The following is a 20,053-nucleotide window of genomic DNA, read 5'->3' as shown; positions in this document are numbered from 1 at the left end:
CTTGAGGGTCCAAGTGCAGGTTTCTGGTATTAGCAGAACTTCTTAAGTGAAGTTCAAGATTTTTTTTTTTCCCTGACTTTGAGGTCTGGGTAAATTTGCCTTTGACAGTCAGGCAAGGTGGCTCACCCCTGTAACCCCAGCAACTCAGAGAAGCTGGCAGGAGATGGCAAGATCCAGGCTAGCCTCAGCAGCTTAGTGAGACCCTGTCTCAGAATAAAACAAGAAAAGATAAAAAGGGCAGAGATGTAGCTTGGTGACGGAGAACTCCTGAGTTCAATCCTTCATACAGGGGAGAAGGAAAGAAGGGAGGAAAGGAGGGAGAGAGAGAGGGAGAGAGGGAAGGAAGGAAGAAAGAAAGGTAGGGGGAGGAAAAGAAAGAAAAAAAAAAAGAAAGAAATGGAGGGTAGGGGAGGAGAAAGGAAGGAAGGAAGGGGGAGAAAGAAATTGCCTCTGGCAGTATACAGACCAAGATTGGTTAGGGGTTGAGAATCCATCAGGAACGCAAGATTGCTTTTTTTAATAAGTAAACATTTTTTTTTGAGAGAGAGAGAGATAATTTTAATATTTATTTATTTATTTTTATAGTTTTCAGCCGACACAACATCTTTGTTATGTGGTGCTGAGGATCCAACCTGGGCCGCACGCATGCCAGGCAAGCGTGCTACCACTTGAGCCACATCCCCAGCCCCTGCAAGATTGGCTTAACACTTGGAATAAACCTGGAGTGCAAATCTCCTTTCATATTTGAATAACAATTTCATTGATTAACCATATCAATGGAATAAAGAAAAAAAAAAAAAAAGAAATAAGACTCATCTCAATTGACACAGGGAGAAATACTTGTGTGCCAGGTATGATGGTGCATTCCTGTTAACCCCAGCTACAGGAGACTGAGGCAGGAGGACCACAGGTTCAAAATCAGCCTCAGCCACTCAGTGAGATCCTGTCTCAAAAATAAAACATAAAAAGGGCTGGGGACATGGCTCAGTGGTTAAATGCCCCTGGATTAAATCCCAAGTACACACCCACCCTGCAAAAAATATATGGGAGATTCAGAGATAAGGGAATGCTAAGAAGGTCCCCTAGGCAGGAATGAATAGGTGGCTGGGGGGGGGGGGGGAGGTGGAGAGCGAGAAAGGTTTTTCTTTCTTTTCATTTTCTTCCTTGTTTTCAATGGAAAATTGTTTCTAAATTGATAAAAATGATCTATGAGAGAGCTGCCACCGCCGTCCTTGCCAAGGGCGCAGCCAGAAGCGCGGTTCGCCATCCACCGCCTTGGTGATGAGCATAGCGAGCCCCAGGTAGTAGTTCCACGAGCTGAATTGCTGCCGGTGCGCCTGACCCTGGACACTCACGTAGCGGGCACTGGGCACGACCGCCACGGGCGCGGGGACGCGGCCACGGCGGGGCGAGCAGGGCGCCCAGGGAAAAGCCTCCATGGGCGGGCTGCTGGCTGCAGGCATCACGCCGCCTCCCCGCCGCCAGCACAGGCTGGACAGAAGGGACAAGCCTAGCCTGCCCGCCGGCCAGCAGCTTAAACAAATTTTTGGTACTAGGGATGAAACCCAGGGGTGCTCTACCACTGAGCCACATCCCTAGCCCTGAAATTTTTTCATTTTCAGACAGGTTCTCACTAAGTTGCTGAGGGCCTGGCTAACTTGCTGAGCTGCAAATGCAGCTCAGGGGTAGTGTGTTTACCTAATGGGCAGGAAGGCGGAGTTCTATTCCCACCCCAGGAAGGGGGGAATCCTTCACCTCAGTCTTTTCCCAGCTACCCTGAAGCCAGGGTTCTGTGTCCTCTGAATTCGCAGCCACATGCTAAGTTTCATCTCTAAGTGCCCAGAGGAAAGCTTTTCCTATGCACCTGACTGGGAAGGCACACAGTAGCAGCACAGCTGCTTCCTGACAGGGTCCTGGGCCATGAAACATCCAGTTGCACCAGGATAAAGGGTGCCTATCTGCAAAATAAGCTCAGGAGAAGGCACAGATCCAGATGTTCAGGGGAGGCCTAATGTCCCTCGGTATCCCCATCAGCTTAGCAGGAAGCTGGACAAACCACCAACGTGGAGAGTAGGACACTGATTGGTCTCCAGAGGGGCGGGGCACACGCTGAGCCTGGCAGAGTGCAGCAGGTGGTTCTCCAGGACTGACATGGGGAGGTACCATTGAAGCTGAACATGGTGAGCTGGGAGCAGCGGCTCAGGGAAGGTGGGTGGCATGGAGCTGCCAGCCCATGACCTCACAGTCCTGCAATTCCAGGGTCTGCAGAGTAGCTACGACCTTTCTGTAGCAGAACTTGGAGGGGCATGTGACTTCAAATGGACGTTTTTTGGAGGAAGGGGGACTGGGAATTGAACCCAGGGGTGCTCTAACACAGACCTACATCCCTAGTCCACTTCCTTTTTTATTTCAAGACAGGGTCTTGCCAAGTTGCTGAGGATCTAAGTCACTGGGGCTGGTTTGGAACTTCTGATCCTCCTGCCTCAGCTTCCTGAGCGACTAGGAGTAGAGGTGTTCGCCACCACACCTGGCTTTAAATTTTGATGCCATCAAGATCCATGTGATTCAGCTGACTGATACCCAGGCACAGATGCTTCAACTCAGATTCTAAGTACAGGGAGTTAGTAATTGAGAGGGTCTGGTGGGAAGGGTTGCCTAAGGAGACACCAGGCAGTTAGTTCTGAGGAGCAATGTCAAGGTGGGAGAAGACAAAGTGGCCCAAGCCCAAGGTCACCCTGACCCCTGATAATGGTCAACACCCAGGATTCTGTCTGTCGCAGAATCTGCTCATTCACATCACCCATTTCAGGGTAAGCCTTACACTAGGTAGGTCCACCATCTGCAAGGCCTCCATCCCTGCTGCTCACCCTCAACTTTGAATCACCACCTGAGGCTCAGAGCAGCCTTCCCCAGGGGGGCATTGGAGGTGGCTCTCTGCTCCCTGCTGGAGAGCACAGAGCTTCCCTGTTACAAGGTGCAGGTGTGGGGGCTTCCCACCTTCAGCACCCTCCCCTCTACCCTGCTTCTCACCACCTGCGCTGGACAGGCCTCCCCGGGAAGGAACCTCACACCCACCTCACTAGCTCCTCTCCCCACCACCTGGCTTCCCAGACCATGGACCCCTGTTTAGCCCTCTGCTTCTGTGTGGGTGGTGATGAGTCCATCCTTCAGGACTAAACAGGGAACCAGACCCTGAAGTCCCTCGGTCACTCTCCAGCATCTCCTTCTCTGACATCACCAGTGGCCGGGGTATAGCAAGTGCAATTTATTTGTTCATTTATGGTGCTGGGGATGGAACCTAGGGGTGCACTACCACTGAGTCACATTCCCAGCCCCCCCCTTTTTTTTTTGAGGCAGGGTCTCCCTAAATTGTTGCAGCTGGCCTTGAACTTATGATCCTCTTGCCTCAGCCTCCTGAGTTGCTGGGCTTTTAGTTCTGTGCCATTGTGTCCAGCAGCTCAGGCAACTGACCCTACCTCAAAATAAAATTATTAAAAGGACTGAGGTTGTATTTCAGTGCTAGGGAGCCTCGGGGTTCCATCCCAAGTACTGAAAGAAACATTTAAAGAGAAATTATAAAAGCTGGGTTACCAGATCATAGAGGATTTGAATCTTAGAGATGGAAGAGAAACCTCTTAATTATCTCAGTTCTGGGTTTAGGGAGACCTGGGATGTCTTGTCTTCTTCAGGTAAGAGGGAATTTCCTGCATAATCAGAGCATAACCTAAGTAATAGAGTTTTTCTTTATTTCTTTGTTTTTTTTTTTTGGGGGGGGGTGTACTGGGATTTCACTCAGAGGTACTCGACCACTGAGCCACATCCCCAGCCTTATTTTGTATTTTATTTAGAGACAGGGTCTCACTGAGTTGCTTAGTGCCTCACTTTTTGCTGAGACTGGCTTTGAACCTGCAATCCCTCTTCCTCAGCCTCCCGAGCTCTGGGATTACAGACATGTGCCACTGCTCCAGGCATAATGGATTTCTTCTGCAGAGAACTCAAGTTTATCCAAGGAGGTCTTATGGCTCTCTTTGCAACCTACTGTTAAAGGTGAAGAAAAACTATTTTAGAATCCTGTGCAGTAGGAGATCATAAAACAAATCATTTGCAAATTGAGAGGCATTTCTAGGAGATTGTATGGATGAGAGGTCTTGGCGAGATGCCTGAGAGGGGTGATGTGGGGTTTGAGGGCACACTTGTAGATTCCCAGTCTGGGTGTATTGCTTATTTTTCAGAAGGCAACAGTGTTGGCTCTGCTTATCACCTGGGTACCAGAGACAGCAGAGTGAAGGTGTCTGCTGCGAACCATTTGGAGTCTGCAAGCCTATTAGATGACAGGTGCTGGGGTTTGGAATTGCAGGAAATCTTGCATTTATAATTTTATCTATAACACCTAACTCTTGGGTATATGTCCAACCTCCCTTTAGGTTTCTTGACTGATGGGTTGTTAAATTGTACAAGGATTTAAGTTGTATTCTATGAAGTTCTCTACAGTAGTAGGGCACCCTTGGGTTCAATCCCCAACACACACACACACACACCCACACACACACATAAAGACTCAGACTATTATTCCCTGAACCTCAGCCCTTGTGGATAAAGCTGTGGTCTGTGGTCCACTATGACCTGAATAACTCAGATGGAAATCTCCTACTATCCTCAGATAAACTCCTTTGGAGAGCAGGTTAGTGTTCTCAGTTCCGTGGGCAACCACAGGCGCATTACCCCATCGAACAGCCACATGCATCGGAACGAATGGCACCCAGAGAGAAGTAAAGAATGGAGGGTATACTCAGAATGGCCGTGCACTATTGTGATGCCATGAGGTCCTAGGCTCCAGTGTCACTGATCAGCACTGATCAGCCACTGGGTTAGCTTCCTGACCTTTAAGCACACATGTCCCCATTGGTTCCAAGTCTCCTGATGGGACCAAGCCTCTGTGACCCAGGCCTCCTGCATCAGCTTTTCTGTTCCCACTCATGTTAAGTAGTGCCCTGGCATCCTGTTTCTAGTTCCCCTTGGAGAGACACTCGTGTCTTACCTTTATTTTCAAGTGCACAGGAGAACATTTCTCATATATGCATCCCACTAGGCAGGCAGCCAACAGCGACACGGACTGGAGGGCAGGTTATAGATAAACCAGTTGCCACATCTATGGCAGGGTTTAGTATAGAAAAGGACGTGCTTTGGCTCTCTCACATCCCTCAGTATCTCCATCAGCTCATCGATGAGTTGGAAAAGTCTCCCAGGGTGGATGGCACCCTGGGCATCATAGGTCTCCAGAGGGGCAGGGTACTTCTCTAGGCTCAACCGGGTCAGCCTGGAAGTGTGAAGCAGCAGGTTGCTCAGGACCGACATGGAGATGTCATTCCCATTGAAGCTCAAGACCCTGAGCTGGGAGCAGCAGCTCAGGACAGGGAGGATGGCCTGGAGCTGGGAGTTGGTGATCCCACAGTCCTGCAAGTTTAGGGTCTCAAGGGTGGCTGCAGCATTCTCTAGCAGAATTACGAGGGGCTCAGGACTGAAACTCGTCAATGTGCTGCCCCACAGCGTCAGGTGTATTAGCTGGTCGAGGTTTGGAGACCCCGACAGATCATTCCAGTCTGGATCTGAGAGCTGGCAGTTGGTTATTGAGAGGGTCTCCAGGGGCGTCTTCAGGAGCCTAAGCAAAGTTCAAGCAGTTAGTTCTGAGGAGTGATGTCAAGGTGGGAGAAGACAAATTGGCCCAACCCAAGGTCATCTTGACCTTCTGATGATGGTCTCCACCCAGGACTCTGCCTGTTGCAGAATCTGCTCATTAGTATCACCCTGTTTCATGCTGAGCCTTTCACCCCCACTTGAGTGACCAGGTGGGTCCATCATCTATAAAGCGCCCCTCCTGGCTGCCAAGCAGAAAGCCACAGCTGTAGCAGAGGGGGTCAGGGTGAGACATGCACAAATAACAAACCCAGGCAAGATGGAGCCGCGCAACCTGGGGTTGCCCTCCTGCGGGGCTCACACCCTGTACCCTCCACCCCTGCTCCTCACCCTCCAGTCCAGAATCACCACCCAGAGCTCAGAGCACCCTTCCCCAGGGGGGCATTGGAGGCGACTCCTCTGCTCCCCGCTGGAGAGCACAGAGCTTCTCTGTTGAAAGGTGCAGGTGTGGGGGCTTCCCTCCTCCAGTGCCCTCCCCTCTACCCTGCTTCTCCCCAACTTTGCTGGACAGGCCTCCCAGGGAAGGAACCTCACACCTACTCACTAGCTCCTCTCCCCGCACCGGGCTCCCCAGCAGAGTTCTGCTCCCCAGACCACGGACCCCTGTTTAGGACTCTGCTTCTCTGTGGGGGTTTAGGTGAGACCTGGCTTCAGGACAGAGTGAAACAAACACTTCATTGACTTTCTAACATCTCCATCAATGTTAAGTCACCATGGCTGGCACACAGCAGGTGCCCGCTGAAGTTTTATGTGACAAGGAGTTTGCTGTGATGTCCTAGGACAGTTCCCTCTGCTTCCTCACCTGAGCACCTGGCACAGACGGCCTTCTAGGAGGAAGACACCATCCAGGTACAGCCTCCGGAGGCTGTCCATCTTGGCAAACTGTGAGGTAATGTCATCCATCAACTGATCTCTCTCCTCCTGGGAAGCATAGGCAGACACATAGACGTGGGAGAAGAAGAGCTTCCTCAGGTTGCTCATCTGGCCCCAATAGGTGGCAAAAGTAGCCAAGGTGGACAGTCTCCAGAAACACTGCACATCCAACTGCTGGATAAAGTCCAGATCCAACCTCTCCAAGATCTTCTCGATGGTACAGACGGGCAAAGAGCACATCTGTAGCTTCTTGCAGCACAGCTGTATCAGACCCTTCCTCTCATCCACCCAGTGAAAGAGGAAGGAGAGGAATGCATTCAGGGGTCTTTGCTGTAAGCACAGGTTTACTAACACCTTCAAGGGCAGAGTGGGCCCTGTGTCTGGAGAGGCCTTCACTGTTTGCCTCTCCTTCATGACTCCTGGTGAGCAGGCATCGACCACGGCTCCAGACCATGTCCTCCAGAAGTTCCCATGAACCTTCCGCAAATCCAGCACCTGCAGTTTCCACCTCCTGCGGGGACCATAGCAGAGTCTCAGCCCTGAGGCCCCTTCCTTCACCTCTCAGCTGCTGCCCCCTGCTCCACCTCTTCCTTCTGTCTCACTTTTCTCCATCCACTTCCCTCCAATCCAGCCTGGTGCCCCCACCTGTACCAGCTGAGTGAGGGGCAGGTACAGCCTCATTCAGGGGTCAGCACAGCTGCCACAAGCACCTCCACATCTGGAAGCCCCTCCCAGGTGGGGCTCAGCATGGCCAAGGCCTCTCCACCCCTCCTTGCTGGCAGCACAGGAAGCCTGTTGAGCACACTTCAGCACCTAGTCTCCCTCCCCACAGCCATCACTTCCCTGGATGCCCAGGGCGCTCCCTTCCAGGGTCCCCCTCACCTGGGGCGATCCTGCTGGGCAGCCAGCATGTCCAGCCCATCCAGTGCCACTCGGATCATCCCCAGCTGTAGTGTATTCATCAGGGCCCCCAGGGGCAGGCGGGTGAAGGGCCAGGCCTGCACCATTTTCTTCAGGACCTCAGTGTGTCTCTGGTTTAAGGCCTCCATGAAGAGTGGTGGGAAGAGCTGTATGGGCAGGTCCTCCAGAGCTAGGATGGCCCTGGACTTGTCCTTCAGGAGGCTTCGCCCTGCCAGCTCCTGGAGTGTGGGTGGGGTCCGCTGCTCATCCTCTGGAGTCTGCATGGAAGGATCCTGAGGGATGCCCCACCGAAACACATCATTCACAGCCAAGCTCCATAGCTCTACCTTATACCCACCCCGAGGAAATCACTCAGCCAAGTGGCTGCTTTGGCAATCAATTGATCCAATTTCAGTCTTTGGGTGGCAAACCAGGCCTGGTGGTTCAGGCCTATAACCCTATGGTTTGGGAGACTGAGGCAGGAGGATCACAAATTCCAGGCCAGCCTAGAACTTAGTGAGACCACGTATCAAAATGAAAAATAAAATAGGGTTCGGGATGTAGCTCAATACTATATTGCTCCTGCGTTCAATCCCTAGCTTCAGTGAATTAATAACTAAAGTGGGTGTCATTGATTTTCATTTTTAAAATGAGCAATTTTTAAATCAATTTACTTACTTATACTTTTCTTTTTTTGGGTGATACTAGGGATTGAAGCAAGGGGTAGCTTACCACTGAGCTACACCCTTTCCCCTTTTGGTTTGTATTTATTAACTTTATGGCACAGGATTAAACTCAGGGTGCTTTGCCTCTGAGCTACATCCCCAGCCCTGTTTGTTTTTGATACCAAAGATTGAACTCTGGGTACTTAACCACTGAACCACATCCTCAGCTCTTTTTATTTTTTATATTGAGGCTGCTTAGGGCCTTGCTAATTTGCTGTGGATCAGCCTCCCAAGCCACTGGGATGACAGACACCTGTCACCACACCCGGCTCCCAACCCTGTTTTATTTTGAACAGGATCTCACAAAGTTGTCCAGATAAGTCTCAAACTCCTGATCTTCCTGCCTCAGCCTCTTGAATAGCTGGATTACAGACAGGTACCACCATGAACAGTTTAAATGTAAGCAATGTTAAAAGCCACATATAGTGTTTGAGAGCATTGGAAGTAAGAGATGGAAAAAGCTAACTCTGAGATGAGGCTCGATTGTCACATATATCTTGTACACATGACAGCATGCCACTTTGGAGCAGAGTCCTGGGAAAGAAATAGATCAGAATAGAGTGCAGCCTATGAAAAATATTGTGTGGTTCCAGAAAAAAAAAAAAAAAAAAACATTCTAAGTGAAGGCAATTAAGCCCAAGCATGAGAGTGTTAAGAAACTTTGAGGTACTGAGTGGCTGAATGAAATGCCTGTTCCAGTCCAGCCACCATTGAAGATGTTGTGTTGAATTATTTAAGAAGAGACTTGTCTTAAGACTATCAGACCCAGAGAGAAGGAAGGACAATTATGTTTGGAAAACTGCAGTAGCCATTCCTTTGAGTCCCATCTACTTTTTTGAGTCTGTTTCTCTAACTGGAATCAAAGTTACCATGAAGATGCAAAGGAAGAAGTATTTTGAAGTTAAAGGTGATAAAGAGGTGGAAATTCTTCTAAAAAAAAAAAAAAAAAGAAAAGAAAAACAGAAGGAAAGAAATTCAATGACCTAAACCAAAGCAGAAATCAAAATTATTGGGATAAAGGCAAAACTGCATTTAGAGACACGAAATGCAGACATCTGGTCCTTTGGAGAGACAGAATATGATATTCTTTTTGCCATCACAAACTACGTGTCACCATTTTTTGTTTCTTTTTTGGTATTGGGGACTGAACCCAGTGGTGCTCTAACACCAAGCTACATCTCCAGCTCCTTTTATTTTTTATTTGGAGACAGGATCTTGCTTTTTAATTGCTGAGGCTGGCCTCCAACTTGTGCTTCTCTTGCCTCAGCCTCCAGAGTTCCTGGGTTTACAGACATGTGCTACCTCTCCTAGGCTCTAGGTAACTGGGTAAGACTGGCTGAGACTAGACCCCATAGAGGTTCTGTTTTGAGTTCAGTTGCCCAAGCTGGTCTTGAACTCGTGGGCTCAAGCAATCCTCCTGCCTCAGCCTCCCGAGTAGCTGGGACTAAAGGTGTATGCCACCAGGCAGCCAGAATGGGGTCTCCATGGGGTTTGGTGACTTACCAGAGCTGGACGATTGGCAGGGAGTTCTGAATCCTAGCAGTGCCAGACAGTGACACAGGTTCCAGGCTTCTGTGCTTCTATGGCTCCTTGAAGCTTTTATGGGGTCTTTCTAATTCCCCCTCCTCTTTTCAACTCCTAGCTCCAATCAGAGTTATCTGGTTAAATAGTTGAATCTCCACCCACTTAATCCCACTGAACTTCTTCTTTTTTTTCCCCCAAACTAACTGATTTAATCAAAAGTCCATACCTGAAAGGGAATACCTGAAGAGTAGGGTCTCAATGAAGGACACATTAATTGTTCAATCTATATTATTGATTGACTTTTATTAGTATTTGACTTTTATAGTCCTGAGTGTGAGACAGGAAAGGGTTAAATCTGTTTTTGGTCTTAGGGAAAATCAACTGAATGCATCATTCTTGGGATTTCTTGGGCCATGCCCTCCTATCTGTCTCTCTCTATATACACAGAAATGATGTTTTTCGGTACTGGGGATTGAACCTTGGGACACTTTACCACTGATCTTCATCTCCAGCTCCTTGTATTTTTTTCCTGGAGACAGGGTCTCACTCAGTTGCCAAGGCTGGCCTTGAACCTGCCATCCTCTTGCCTCAGTCTCCTGAGTTACCAGGATTAGATGCATGCCCCACCATCCCAACGGGCCACATTGAATTTACACACATATGTCAGAGTTACTCAGTGTATTAATGTCACTTGGGTTTTATGTTTCCTAACATACCAGTTCATGTGCCCACTTAGGCAGGGAGAGAGGAACCCCTGAGGACATGACTGATCTTCAAAACTTGGGTCCAGAGGATTAGGCCACAGCTATAATGGGAGCAGAGCTGGGGCCTGGGCTGCTGAGGCTGCTGCGTGTGGACACTGGAACTCTGGATCACCAAGGCAGTGGGAAGTACATACAGCTATTTTTGGTGCCTGCCTGGGGCTTTGTTTTGGCGTGGTGCAGTTCTCTTGGGTGGTGGGTGTGGAAAGATTAAAATATCTGTTTTAGAAGGAGTTTAGAGGTCAGAAGGGGGAAGTAGCTACAAGAGGGACAACAGAGACCCTTCAATCTCAGTGCTGTCCTTGAGGTAAGGGAGGGAGATGCCTTCTTTGATTCCCCAAGAAAGAAAAGGGGAGTCTCCATCTAGGATCAGCACAGTCAACCTGATGGACAAGATTACCTCCAAAAAAGTGAATTAACACAGAAAGCCAGAGAGCAGGTTCACGGTCAGAACCAGGGGAAGAGAGTCTAGACAAAAATCCACTGAGAGCCAGGCATAGTGACCCACACCTGTAATTCCAGCAACTCAGGAGGCCGAGACAGGAGAATTGTGTTTGAGGCCAGCCTGGGCAGCTTAGCAAGGCCATGCCTCAAGATAAAAACCAATCAGCAATTGGGGAGCCTCAGAGTTATAAAGTTGAGCATGTTTATGCAACCTGTCAGACACAAGTGCCTATGGGAAAATGCAAAAGGGATCTTTGTTCGTGTGTGTTGGTGTTACAGCTCCAGGGATTGAATCCAGGGTGCTGTCCACGGAGTTCCACCCCTAGCCCTTTTTATCTATCTATCTATCTATCTATTTATTTATTTATTTTACCTTCAGTGAAATTTTATTCTAATTCTTTGAAAATTGACAAACCATCTCATATTGTAAAACTCAAATCACCAAAACATTTTTCTTGTTCCCCATATCTCCACTCTCTGTTGTCTCAGTTAAATGACAGTCTCTATAATGAACCTCAACTAACTAGAACTTTCTTTCTTTAAGTATCTACCCATTTAATACTTATTCTCATTAGGCCTCTATGGCAGCAGAATTCATTTTGATTCATTGTACACAATTGCAGCACAACTTTTTATTTCTCTGGTTGTACACTATGTATGTTGCAGTCATATGTGTCCCCAGCCCTTTTTAAAATTTGAGCTAGCCCTCAATAAGTTGCCAAGGCTGGCCTGGAACTCCTCATTCTCCTGCCTCAGCCTCCTGAGATGCTGGGATTACAAGTGTGCACCACCACAGCCAGATAGTTGCTCTTTTTGTTTTTGTTGATTTGGGCTGTGCCTTTTTCTTAAGTGTTTAGCAGAAATTACCCATGTTCATTTCACTTATGTTTGCAGTTGAAGCCTGCTTAGGATTATTTTTAAGACATAATGGGGGTTTTTGATGAGAAGTATTTGAAGCCCAGCCTTCAAATTTGACATGTCTTTACCTCTTTCTTGCTTTGGAGCATCTCTTGAGGCAGCTGAGCAAGAGGGTTGAAATGGCAAGGTGTCACTCTCAACTGCCACCCTTGACTTGGTGCTTGGGACTAGAGACAGGTAGATGTTTCTGCCACCCAGGTAACAATAGAGTGGCTCTCCAAAAACTGACTTTAGAAGAGACAGAAAATCCAGGACCCCAAGTAAAGTCAGGCCCATCCAGGAAGCAAAGGAAGACAGGATTTCTAAGGCCACATAAGGTGCTTTGAAACCATTATCATTGGCTGCAAGGATTCAGTAACAATGGTGGTGGCCTTGGTCCAGGATGACAGGGACCTGCTGTGTGGGTTTCTCCTCAGAGAAAAAAAATAATTATGGGCGGGACACAGTGGTGCATGCCTAAAATCTCAAATGCTCCGGAGGCAGAGGCAGGAGGATTGCAAGTTCAAAGCCAGTCTGAGCAACTTAGTGAGGCCCTAAGATTTTGCATAAGGCTGTGGTTCTGTGAGTCTTTTGTGATGGCTCCTGTTAGCAGGCAGTTGTGGTTCAGGATGCCCGCTTCCTAGCACCCTGCCAGCCCTGCTGTGTTGGAATGGTGTCATTTTGATGGAAAACTTTCACCATTAGCTTCACCTGTAAGTGCACAGGAGTGCACAGCTGATAGACATCCTCAGCAAGGACACAACCAGAGTTGGTTTCCTTGAGTTGTCTGAAACTGATGGCAGTAGTTTCGAGTGTGTATGGTTGTAGGAAAGTGTTTAAAACTCTTTAAAACCAGGAAACAAGCATGGGGACTATAAAAGGACCACTGGCCAGTGGCCTAGGGATAGGTATGCTCATGCTGCTTTCTTGCTTATTTATTTATTTTTCATACCAAAGACTGAACCCAGGGTTGCTATACCACTGGATGCCTAAAGCTCTGTCCTTGTCCCTGATAACAATCTAGTAACAAGGACACAGTTTTGAGAAAAAGGAAAAAGAATGTTTATTACTTTGCTCACAAAGGAGGAACCCAGGGGACCTGTCCTAAAGGCTGTGATTCTGCCCATCAGCAGGAACAGGTTGTTTTTAAAGAGGTGTTTCAGAGAAAATGAGATTGGAGAGAAACCAGGAAGGAGATCAGGGAAAAGAAGATCAGGGAGGAGAAGGTTAGGGAGGAGATTTAGGAAAAGCCACAAGGGATATAGTCAAAGCATCAAGGGAACCCCTGTTCTGCACTGAACCACATTCCCAAACCCCACATTTTGGAGGAACTGGGGGTTGTATGCAGGGTTGTTGGACCACTGAGCCACATCCCCAGCCCTTTTCATGTTTTAATTTCAGACAGTATCTCAGTAACTTGCCCAGGCTGTCCTTGAACTTGCAATCCTCCTGGTCAGCTCCTGACTTGGTGGACTTAGGGTGTGTGCCACCATGTCCACTACAATCCACATTTTTAACCCACCACAAATTGTGTTCAGTAAAAGAACAAAGTACCACTCATCACTTTTTATTTTTATTTTTTTTGGTACCAGGTGATGAACCCAGGGACAGTGAACTGCTGAGCCACATTTCCAGCCTTTTTTTTTCCCTTTCTTTCTTTTCATTCAATAAATACAACCTAAAGGAAAAGAATAGTTTAATTATAGAGTGTGATAGGCAATTAGGCCTCTCCTATTATTCAGTCCCCTGATTTCTGAAGCTTATTGCTTTGAGGTAACATGAAACATTGGGCTGATCCATTGAAAAATTAATAGAGACACAATTCCCTGCATTACTGAAACCTAGGCACCGAATGAACTTTACCAGCTTCATTCTTACTACTGATTTCTCAGAAATGCCCTTAGTGGCCCCAGGGGTGTAGGTCTCTCTATGCTGACACCAAGCAGATGGCAGAGCTGCGGTGCTTCTAATTCTCGAGGCTGCTCTTCCTGGTTCTTTGTGGTCTTCTGTAACTGATGTCTCTGTTTGCTTCTGCCTCTGCTCACACTTCTGTGCTACTGCGTCTCTCGTCTGGGCTCTGAGGCTGTAGGGTCTGCATCCTTGGACTCAATCAGCCGTGGATTGAACATGGTTGAAAATAAGTGCATCTGGGCTGAATGTGTAGAGACTTTTTCTTGTCATTATTCTCTAAGCAGCACATTGTAAACCGCTATGTAATGTTCCCATTTTATGCAGTGACATAAGGAAGGTTGAGGTGACTTAAAGCACACAGGAGCATGTGCATAGGTTAGGTCCATAGCAGGAGGAACCCCCGGGCAGTTACAAAGCATGGGGATTCTTCAGCGTGCTCCCCAACAACCAATGGGTCTTTGAAGAAATCAAAATGAAAGTGTAAAATGCCTGCAGACCAATGAACAGGGCCACACAAGATATTCAAACCTGTGGACACAACAAAAGTAATTCTAAGTGGGAAGTTTCCAGCAAGAAATACCTACATTAGGAAAAAATCTCAAATAAATGGCCCAGTACTGCATGTCAAGGGACTGGAAAATATATGCATGGACTATGCCCCCAATTAGTAAAATTGGGAGAAGATATGAGTTAATTAATCTTTACAAGTAGCTGGATTCCAGACATGTGTCACTCCAACCAGGTTTTCCTACTTGTTATTGTCTTGGGGACCAGGCATTGCACCCAAGGTTGCTTTGCCACTGAGCCACACCCTCAGGGGGGATTTTGAGACTGGGTCTTGTAACCTTGCTTACAGCCTCACTAAATTGATGAAGCTGGCTTTGAACTCACCACCCTCCTGCCTCAGCCTCTTGGGCTGCTGGGACTACAGCTGAGCACCACCAAGCCGGCTTTTGCAGTTGTTTTTGGAAAAGAATCTTTGAGGACATCAATTTTACATACCTGTGCAGACCAATTAAAGTATGCATTCCATTTTTTTTCATGTGGGTTTTGGTTCTTTCTTTTTGAATATTTCTACCAGGTGGACAGATCTATTCCAATTAAACCTTCCCAATATGGTCACACCATTTTTGGACTTATTTATTTGTTTACTTATTTCTGTGATGCCTTGATGGAACCCAGGCCCTTCCACATGCTAGCAAGTGCTCTACCACTGAGTGATTCCCCAGCTCCTTGAATTAGCTTTGATGAAGTTCACTCATTTCTCTAGAAAAGCATAGATTCTGGGTTCCTAGACTGTACAGGTGAACTTGGCCAGTGTTCCAGAAGTGGTTCTACACTGTTTTGATGCAGATGCACAAAGGACTCTGCATCTTTCAGTAGCTACTCCAAGTGTTATAGTTAAAGCATCATCCCGGGTTTCACAGATTGACTTCTAGACCACTCACTTATAATTGAATCAAGGCTTTATTGAAGCACACAGATGGCAACTGACCAAACATAAAGCTGTTCCCCTGATCAGTCCCAAACAATTGCAAGGTTGCTCCTTATAAGCCTGAAAACCACAAAAGGGGTATTTGGGTTCCAGCCAATGCAAGCAAGCCAAGTTACAGAAGCGGGAAAGTGCAGTCAGGTAGAGGGATGCTCAGCCAATCACAATTAGCCCAGTCACCCCAGTTACAGAAACAGAGTCCCGTTCCCCTAGTTACAGAAACAATGCCCCATTAGGTAGTTCTGTGTTCTTAAAGGTTTCTATAGCCAAAAGAAAAGAACATCTTGCCCTGGTCATGACTTTCTACTTGGCATGGTTGTTTTACAAAATGGAATCACAAAACAATATGGAGTCACTTTGGCTGGACTATCACACAAGGAGTAGAACCCAGTCCCATCTGCCTGACCCAGCCACCCTTACACACCCGATCCTGTTTGTCATGACATCCTACATTTGTGTGCTGTCTCACAGCACAAATGAACCTAGAGTCCAAAATGAGCAGCTCAAAGAGAGGTGAGTGCTTTATCCCCAGGGCTCTGGGAAGACCAAGAGCCCTCACAACCCTTCCAGTGTTCAAGGGGTCTGGAGACACCAAAATATCTTCAAGTCCCTTTTTAGTCATGATAATTCTTAAAAGAACAAATGATGACAGATCTCATTATGCATATCTTTGGCTTTATTTGAACCCAGAGTCCAGCAGCAGTGCAGAACAAATGCCGCTCAGAACCTTCCTCCCGCCACGTGTGCAAGTTAGACTTAGAGCCACAAAAAAGGAACTTCCATGAAGAGGGGGTGAGGCACATAGTTCACTGTTTCGGGCACAGATGAGCTGGTGTGCATGGCCCAGAGTCTGATACCAGTTCCAAGAGTGAGCTGCAGTCTGCTTACACATCCAAGTGGGTTCCAGTTCACTATGTGTCGAGAGTTATTCAAGCCATAATTAAAACACGTCCATTGGCAGCTTTAGAACACCTCAAATGAAGACTGGGGGGACCTCGTTCTCATCCTTGGATGGGAAGCTAAGGCTAAGGTCACTGCACAACCCAATCAGCCCAGTCCTCAGCATAGGGAAGTGTTAGGGGAAAGTCTGTCAGTTATGTGCAACCCCCGCCCCACTAGAGCTTGTAATTTATTCAGTTTCATTTGGAAATATTTGCAAGTTTTATCTACCTATATGATTCTACTATTTTGAATACCTTCAATGGGCACCAATAGTTTGAGGACAGACTACTTAGGTGGATGACAGGCAACGTTTGGTGAGACCCAGAGGCTCTGATCAAAGTACAGCATGGACACCTCCTGCAGGCACTGGGAGCCTAACACTGGGGCCTGTCATATGCACAGATGCCGTTGCCCAGCGCATCCAGATTCAGGGACCTGAGGTTTCTGAGTCTACATGAAAATCCATGAGGAAGGGGCAGCATTGAATGTCTGGGTGGCACTGAGGTCCCTGAGAAGAGGTTTTCTTGCCTTGGCTCATGTTCAGTGCCTACATAGAATGTTCCAGGCCACCTGTGTGCACCTGCATGTGTTAAGACACAGAGTAGCCACACATCATGACCAGATTTCAGTTTGATCCCTTGACTTCCTGGGGCTGAACCTCATTGTTCAGCAAGTACCTAGGGCCGTCTTTCTCCATCAGCACCTGGAAAATCCCAAGGTTTCATCAGAAAGCCAGGTAAATCCATCACAGAGGACATCAGAAGACTAACCTTGAGATTCCCTTCATTTCTGACTATTTATGGACCAGCCATGAAACACAGTAGCTTCTTCCTGTGCCCATCAAGCCTGAATCCCATTCTAGAAATCCAGGTCCCTATGTATGTCTCTATGAAGACACATGTCCTGAAGGTCCTATCCTCAGGGGGCTTCCCTCCAATGGAGCCCCCTGCTGCACCTTCCTTTCCCATCCACACCTCAGGCAGTGTCTGAAATGGTGGGCTCTGAGTTCCATCTAAGTTGACCTTACATCCTGGTTATACCTCCAATTGCCTAGAAGTATGCTTTTGAAACACACCCAACTAGGCAGCTGTTGGACAGGAACAGTGAAGGAGGCCCTGTTTGTAGAGGAACATGCTACCACATTGAGGACATGGGACAGTACAGAACACAAGGACCTTTGGCTGCCTAAAGTCCCTCACTTTTGCTGTGAGCTCAGCACAGAGTTGGGAACATCTCCCTGGGTGGATGGCACCCTGGGCATCATAGCTCTCTAGAGGGGCAGGGTACAGCTCTATGCTCAACTGGCTCAGCCTGGCAGTGTGAAGCAGCAGGTCCCTTAAGGCTGACATGGAGATGCGGTTCCCATGGAAGCTCAAAACCCTGATCTGGGAGCAGCGGCTCAGGACTGGCAGCAGGGCCTGGAGCTGGGAGTCAGTCATCCTGCAAGTTTCCAAGTCCAGGCTCTTCAGGGTGGCTGCAACAGTCTCCAGCAGAATTTTGAGGGGCTCTGGACTGAAATTGGTCAGTTTTATGCCCCTCAGTTCCAGGTGTTTGAGCTGTCTGGTGTTTGGAAATCGGGAAAGATAATTCCAGTCAGAATCTGACAGCCGGCAGTTGGTTATTGAGAGAGTCTTCAGGGGGGTCTTCGGGTGCCTAAGGAGAAACCAGACAGTTAGTTCTGAGGAACAATGTCAAGGTGGGAGAAGACAAGTCCAACCTGGAACTGAGATACAATCAACCCATGGGAAAGAATGGTGTATCCCTGAAGCTTCAGGAGAAAAGATCTTCATCACAACTGGGATATATAAATGGTGTCAAATCAACAGGTAGAAACTTGTGTCAAATCCTGATGAAGGGGAGCCAGGGGGCCATGGTGGGAAGGTCCCTGAGAAGCACTGCCTGGCAGCAGGAACTATCACAAACCAGTCAGCCAGAGCCTCAGCTGTGCATAAAATCTACCCCAACCTGTACCCCCATGTTTTCTAGGAGGACACTTGGCCAGTCGCTGCCTGTTGTCCTTGAACTGAGGCCACCCTTGGTACTGAATCTGTGGAGCCAGTGAGAATTGATTCAAAGCTGCCTTTGACACCCTGTCTCCCTTTGCCTCCTGGATGGGGCTCTGACTCATCTTTGTTCTTGTTCTTGTTCTTTGGAGAGCCACTGTCTGTTGTGACTTAGGTTGACAGTAACATCTACCTGCCTCCTGCACCAAGTCAAGGGTGGTAAGAGAAGGCAGGGCTTTGGCGTGAAGTCACCCTTTCAGCTGGCTACACACAGACAAATGACAGAGAAATTTAGAATTCAGTCAGAGACTAGACTTCAAATGTGGTGCAACCTAAAAAGCAATGAGGTCTCTGAAATAGCCTTAGCCCTACTTCACTGCACACATAGGAGATTAAATGTGGGTCATTTGTGGTAAGTCATTATGTGAAACAGAAACCAAAGATCATCTCAGCCAACAGTAAGTATCCAACTGTGATGTGAGCAAGGATGTTTTCCAAGAGATACCCAAGAAGACCATCATGGTTTATATGCTGTGTCTCCCAACAGCTCACCTGTGAGACAATGGTTTTGGAGGAGACATGATTGGTTTATAGACCCTATCTCCAAATAAAAGCAAAAAACATAAAGGGCAGGGGATGTGATTCAGTGGTAGAGAACCAATAGGTTCAATCCCGGTACAGACAGGCAAACAGGAGGAGTCTTGCCCTAAGTCTACAAAACTAATTCCACCCTCCTTGTCTGCTCTTCCTCTCTGAGTGTGCCCAGATTTGCTGCAAGGTAACTCGAAACTTGTGTGGCTGTAGTAAACACGGTTTCCATTCTGTGGTCTTCATGGATGACAATACTGTTTTCAAAAAGCTGTTTTTACTATGGAATTTTTGGAAAAAAATTTGAAATAATTTTGATATGGCCAAAGATCCCTTTGAAAGATATTTTCAGGTATTGTTTTTTCTTAGGCATTCAGTGCTTTTCTGTCTCACAGGAGGAACAGGAGGGTCACATATGGACAAAATTGAGTCCATGGTTAGAGTTCATGGAGGGACGCATCCCTGACTCTCACAGTCTCCCTGATTCTGTGCTACTGCATGAGCATGAGCATCGGATTCGATCAATCAATCTGGAGGAACAAAATCCGATCAGGATTAAATGGGTGGAGACTGGAGAACCTGATCAGATACTGCTTTCTGATTGGATGCCAGTCAATCAGATGGAGGTGGGGGCGTGGTCAGAAAGGTCCATAAAAGCTTCTGTGGAGCCAGAGAGAAACACAAGAGTCCTGGAGCCCAAGAAGAACCAACCTGGCCTGCTGAGGCTCCTAGAACCCTGCACACCTGGACAGATCCAGTAAGTCCCTCACCGCCCTGAGCACCACCCCATTCCCACCTCACCTGTAAGGATTCAGGAACAATTTGGTTCCTGTCTTTTCTCATGAACAAATTTAGAACGTAGATTTTGCCTCTCAGTGTAGTTTTACCTTGATCCTGAACTCTAGGATTTCTACTTTGTTTTATGTCACTTTCATTTTTCTTTCTTTCTTTCTTTGGTATGGGCTATTGAACCCAGGGGCACTCAATCACTGAGCCACCTCCCCAGCCCTATTTTGTGCTGTATTTAGAGACAGGGTCTCACTGAGTTGCTTGGAGCCTGCTCTTACTGAGGCTGACTTTGATCGCATCATCCCCCTGTCTGAGTCTCTTGAGACCCTGGGATTACAGGCTTGTGCATGCACGCCCCACACTTTTTCTTTTTCTCAATTGTTGTTTTCTAAAGTTTATATGGACAATAGAATTTATTTATCCATTTATTTATTTGGTGGTATGGTGATTGAACCAGGGCCTTGTGCATGTGAGGCAAGCACTCTATCGACAGAGGTATGTCCCCAGCCC

The 20,053-nt window shown here is 47.6% G+C and overlaps 1 protein-coding gene across 1 annotated transcript; it reads right to left on the bottom strand.

Annotated features, from left to right (window-relative positions):
- Window positions 1-5,085: 5,085 nt before the first annotated feature.
- On the bottom strand, window positions 5,086-18,747 carry LOC139707363 (PRAME family member 12-like). The gene is made up of 5 exons (XM_071618577.1): window positions 18,719-18,747; window positions 17,363-17,816; window positions 7,450-7,745; window positions 6,497-7,078; window positions 5,086-5,659 (listed from the first exon to the last, which is right to left on the bottom strand). The coding sequence occupies exons 1-5, from the start codon at window positions 18,745-18,747 to the stop codon at window positions 5,086-5,088; spliced, it is 1,935 nt and encodes a 644-aa protein (XP_071474678.1).
- Window positions 18,748-20,053: the final 1,306 nt, after the last annotated feature.

Source organism: Marmota flaviventris, chromosome 10, assembly GCF_047511675.1.
Source record: "Marmota flaviventris isolate mMarFla1 chromosome 10, mMarFla1.hap1, whole genome shotgun sequence".
NCBI lineage: Eukaryota > Metazoa > Chordata > Mammalia > Rodentia > Sciuridae > Marmota > Marmota flaviventris.
Note: the sequence above shows the minus strand (reverse complement) of the source record. Positions and strands in the feature narration are given on the sequence as shown.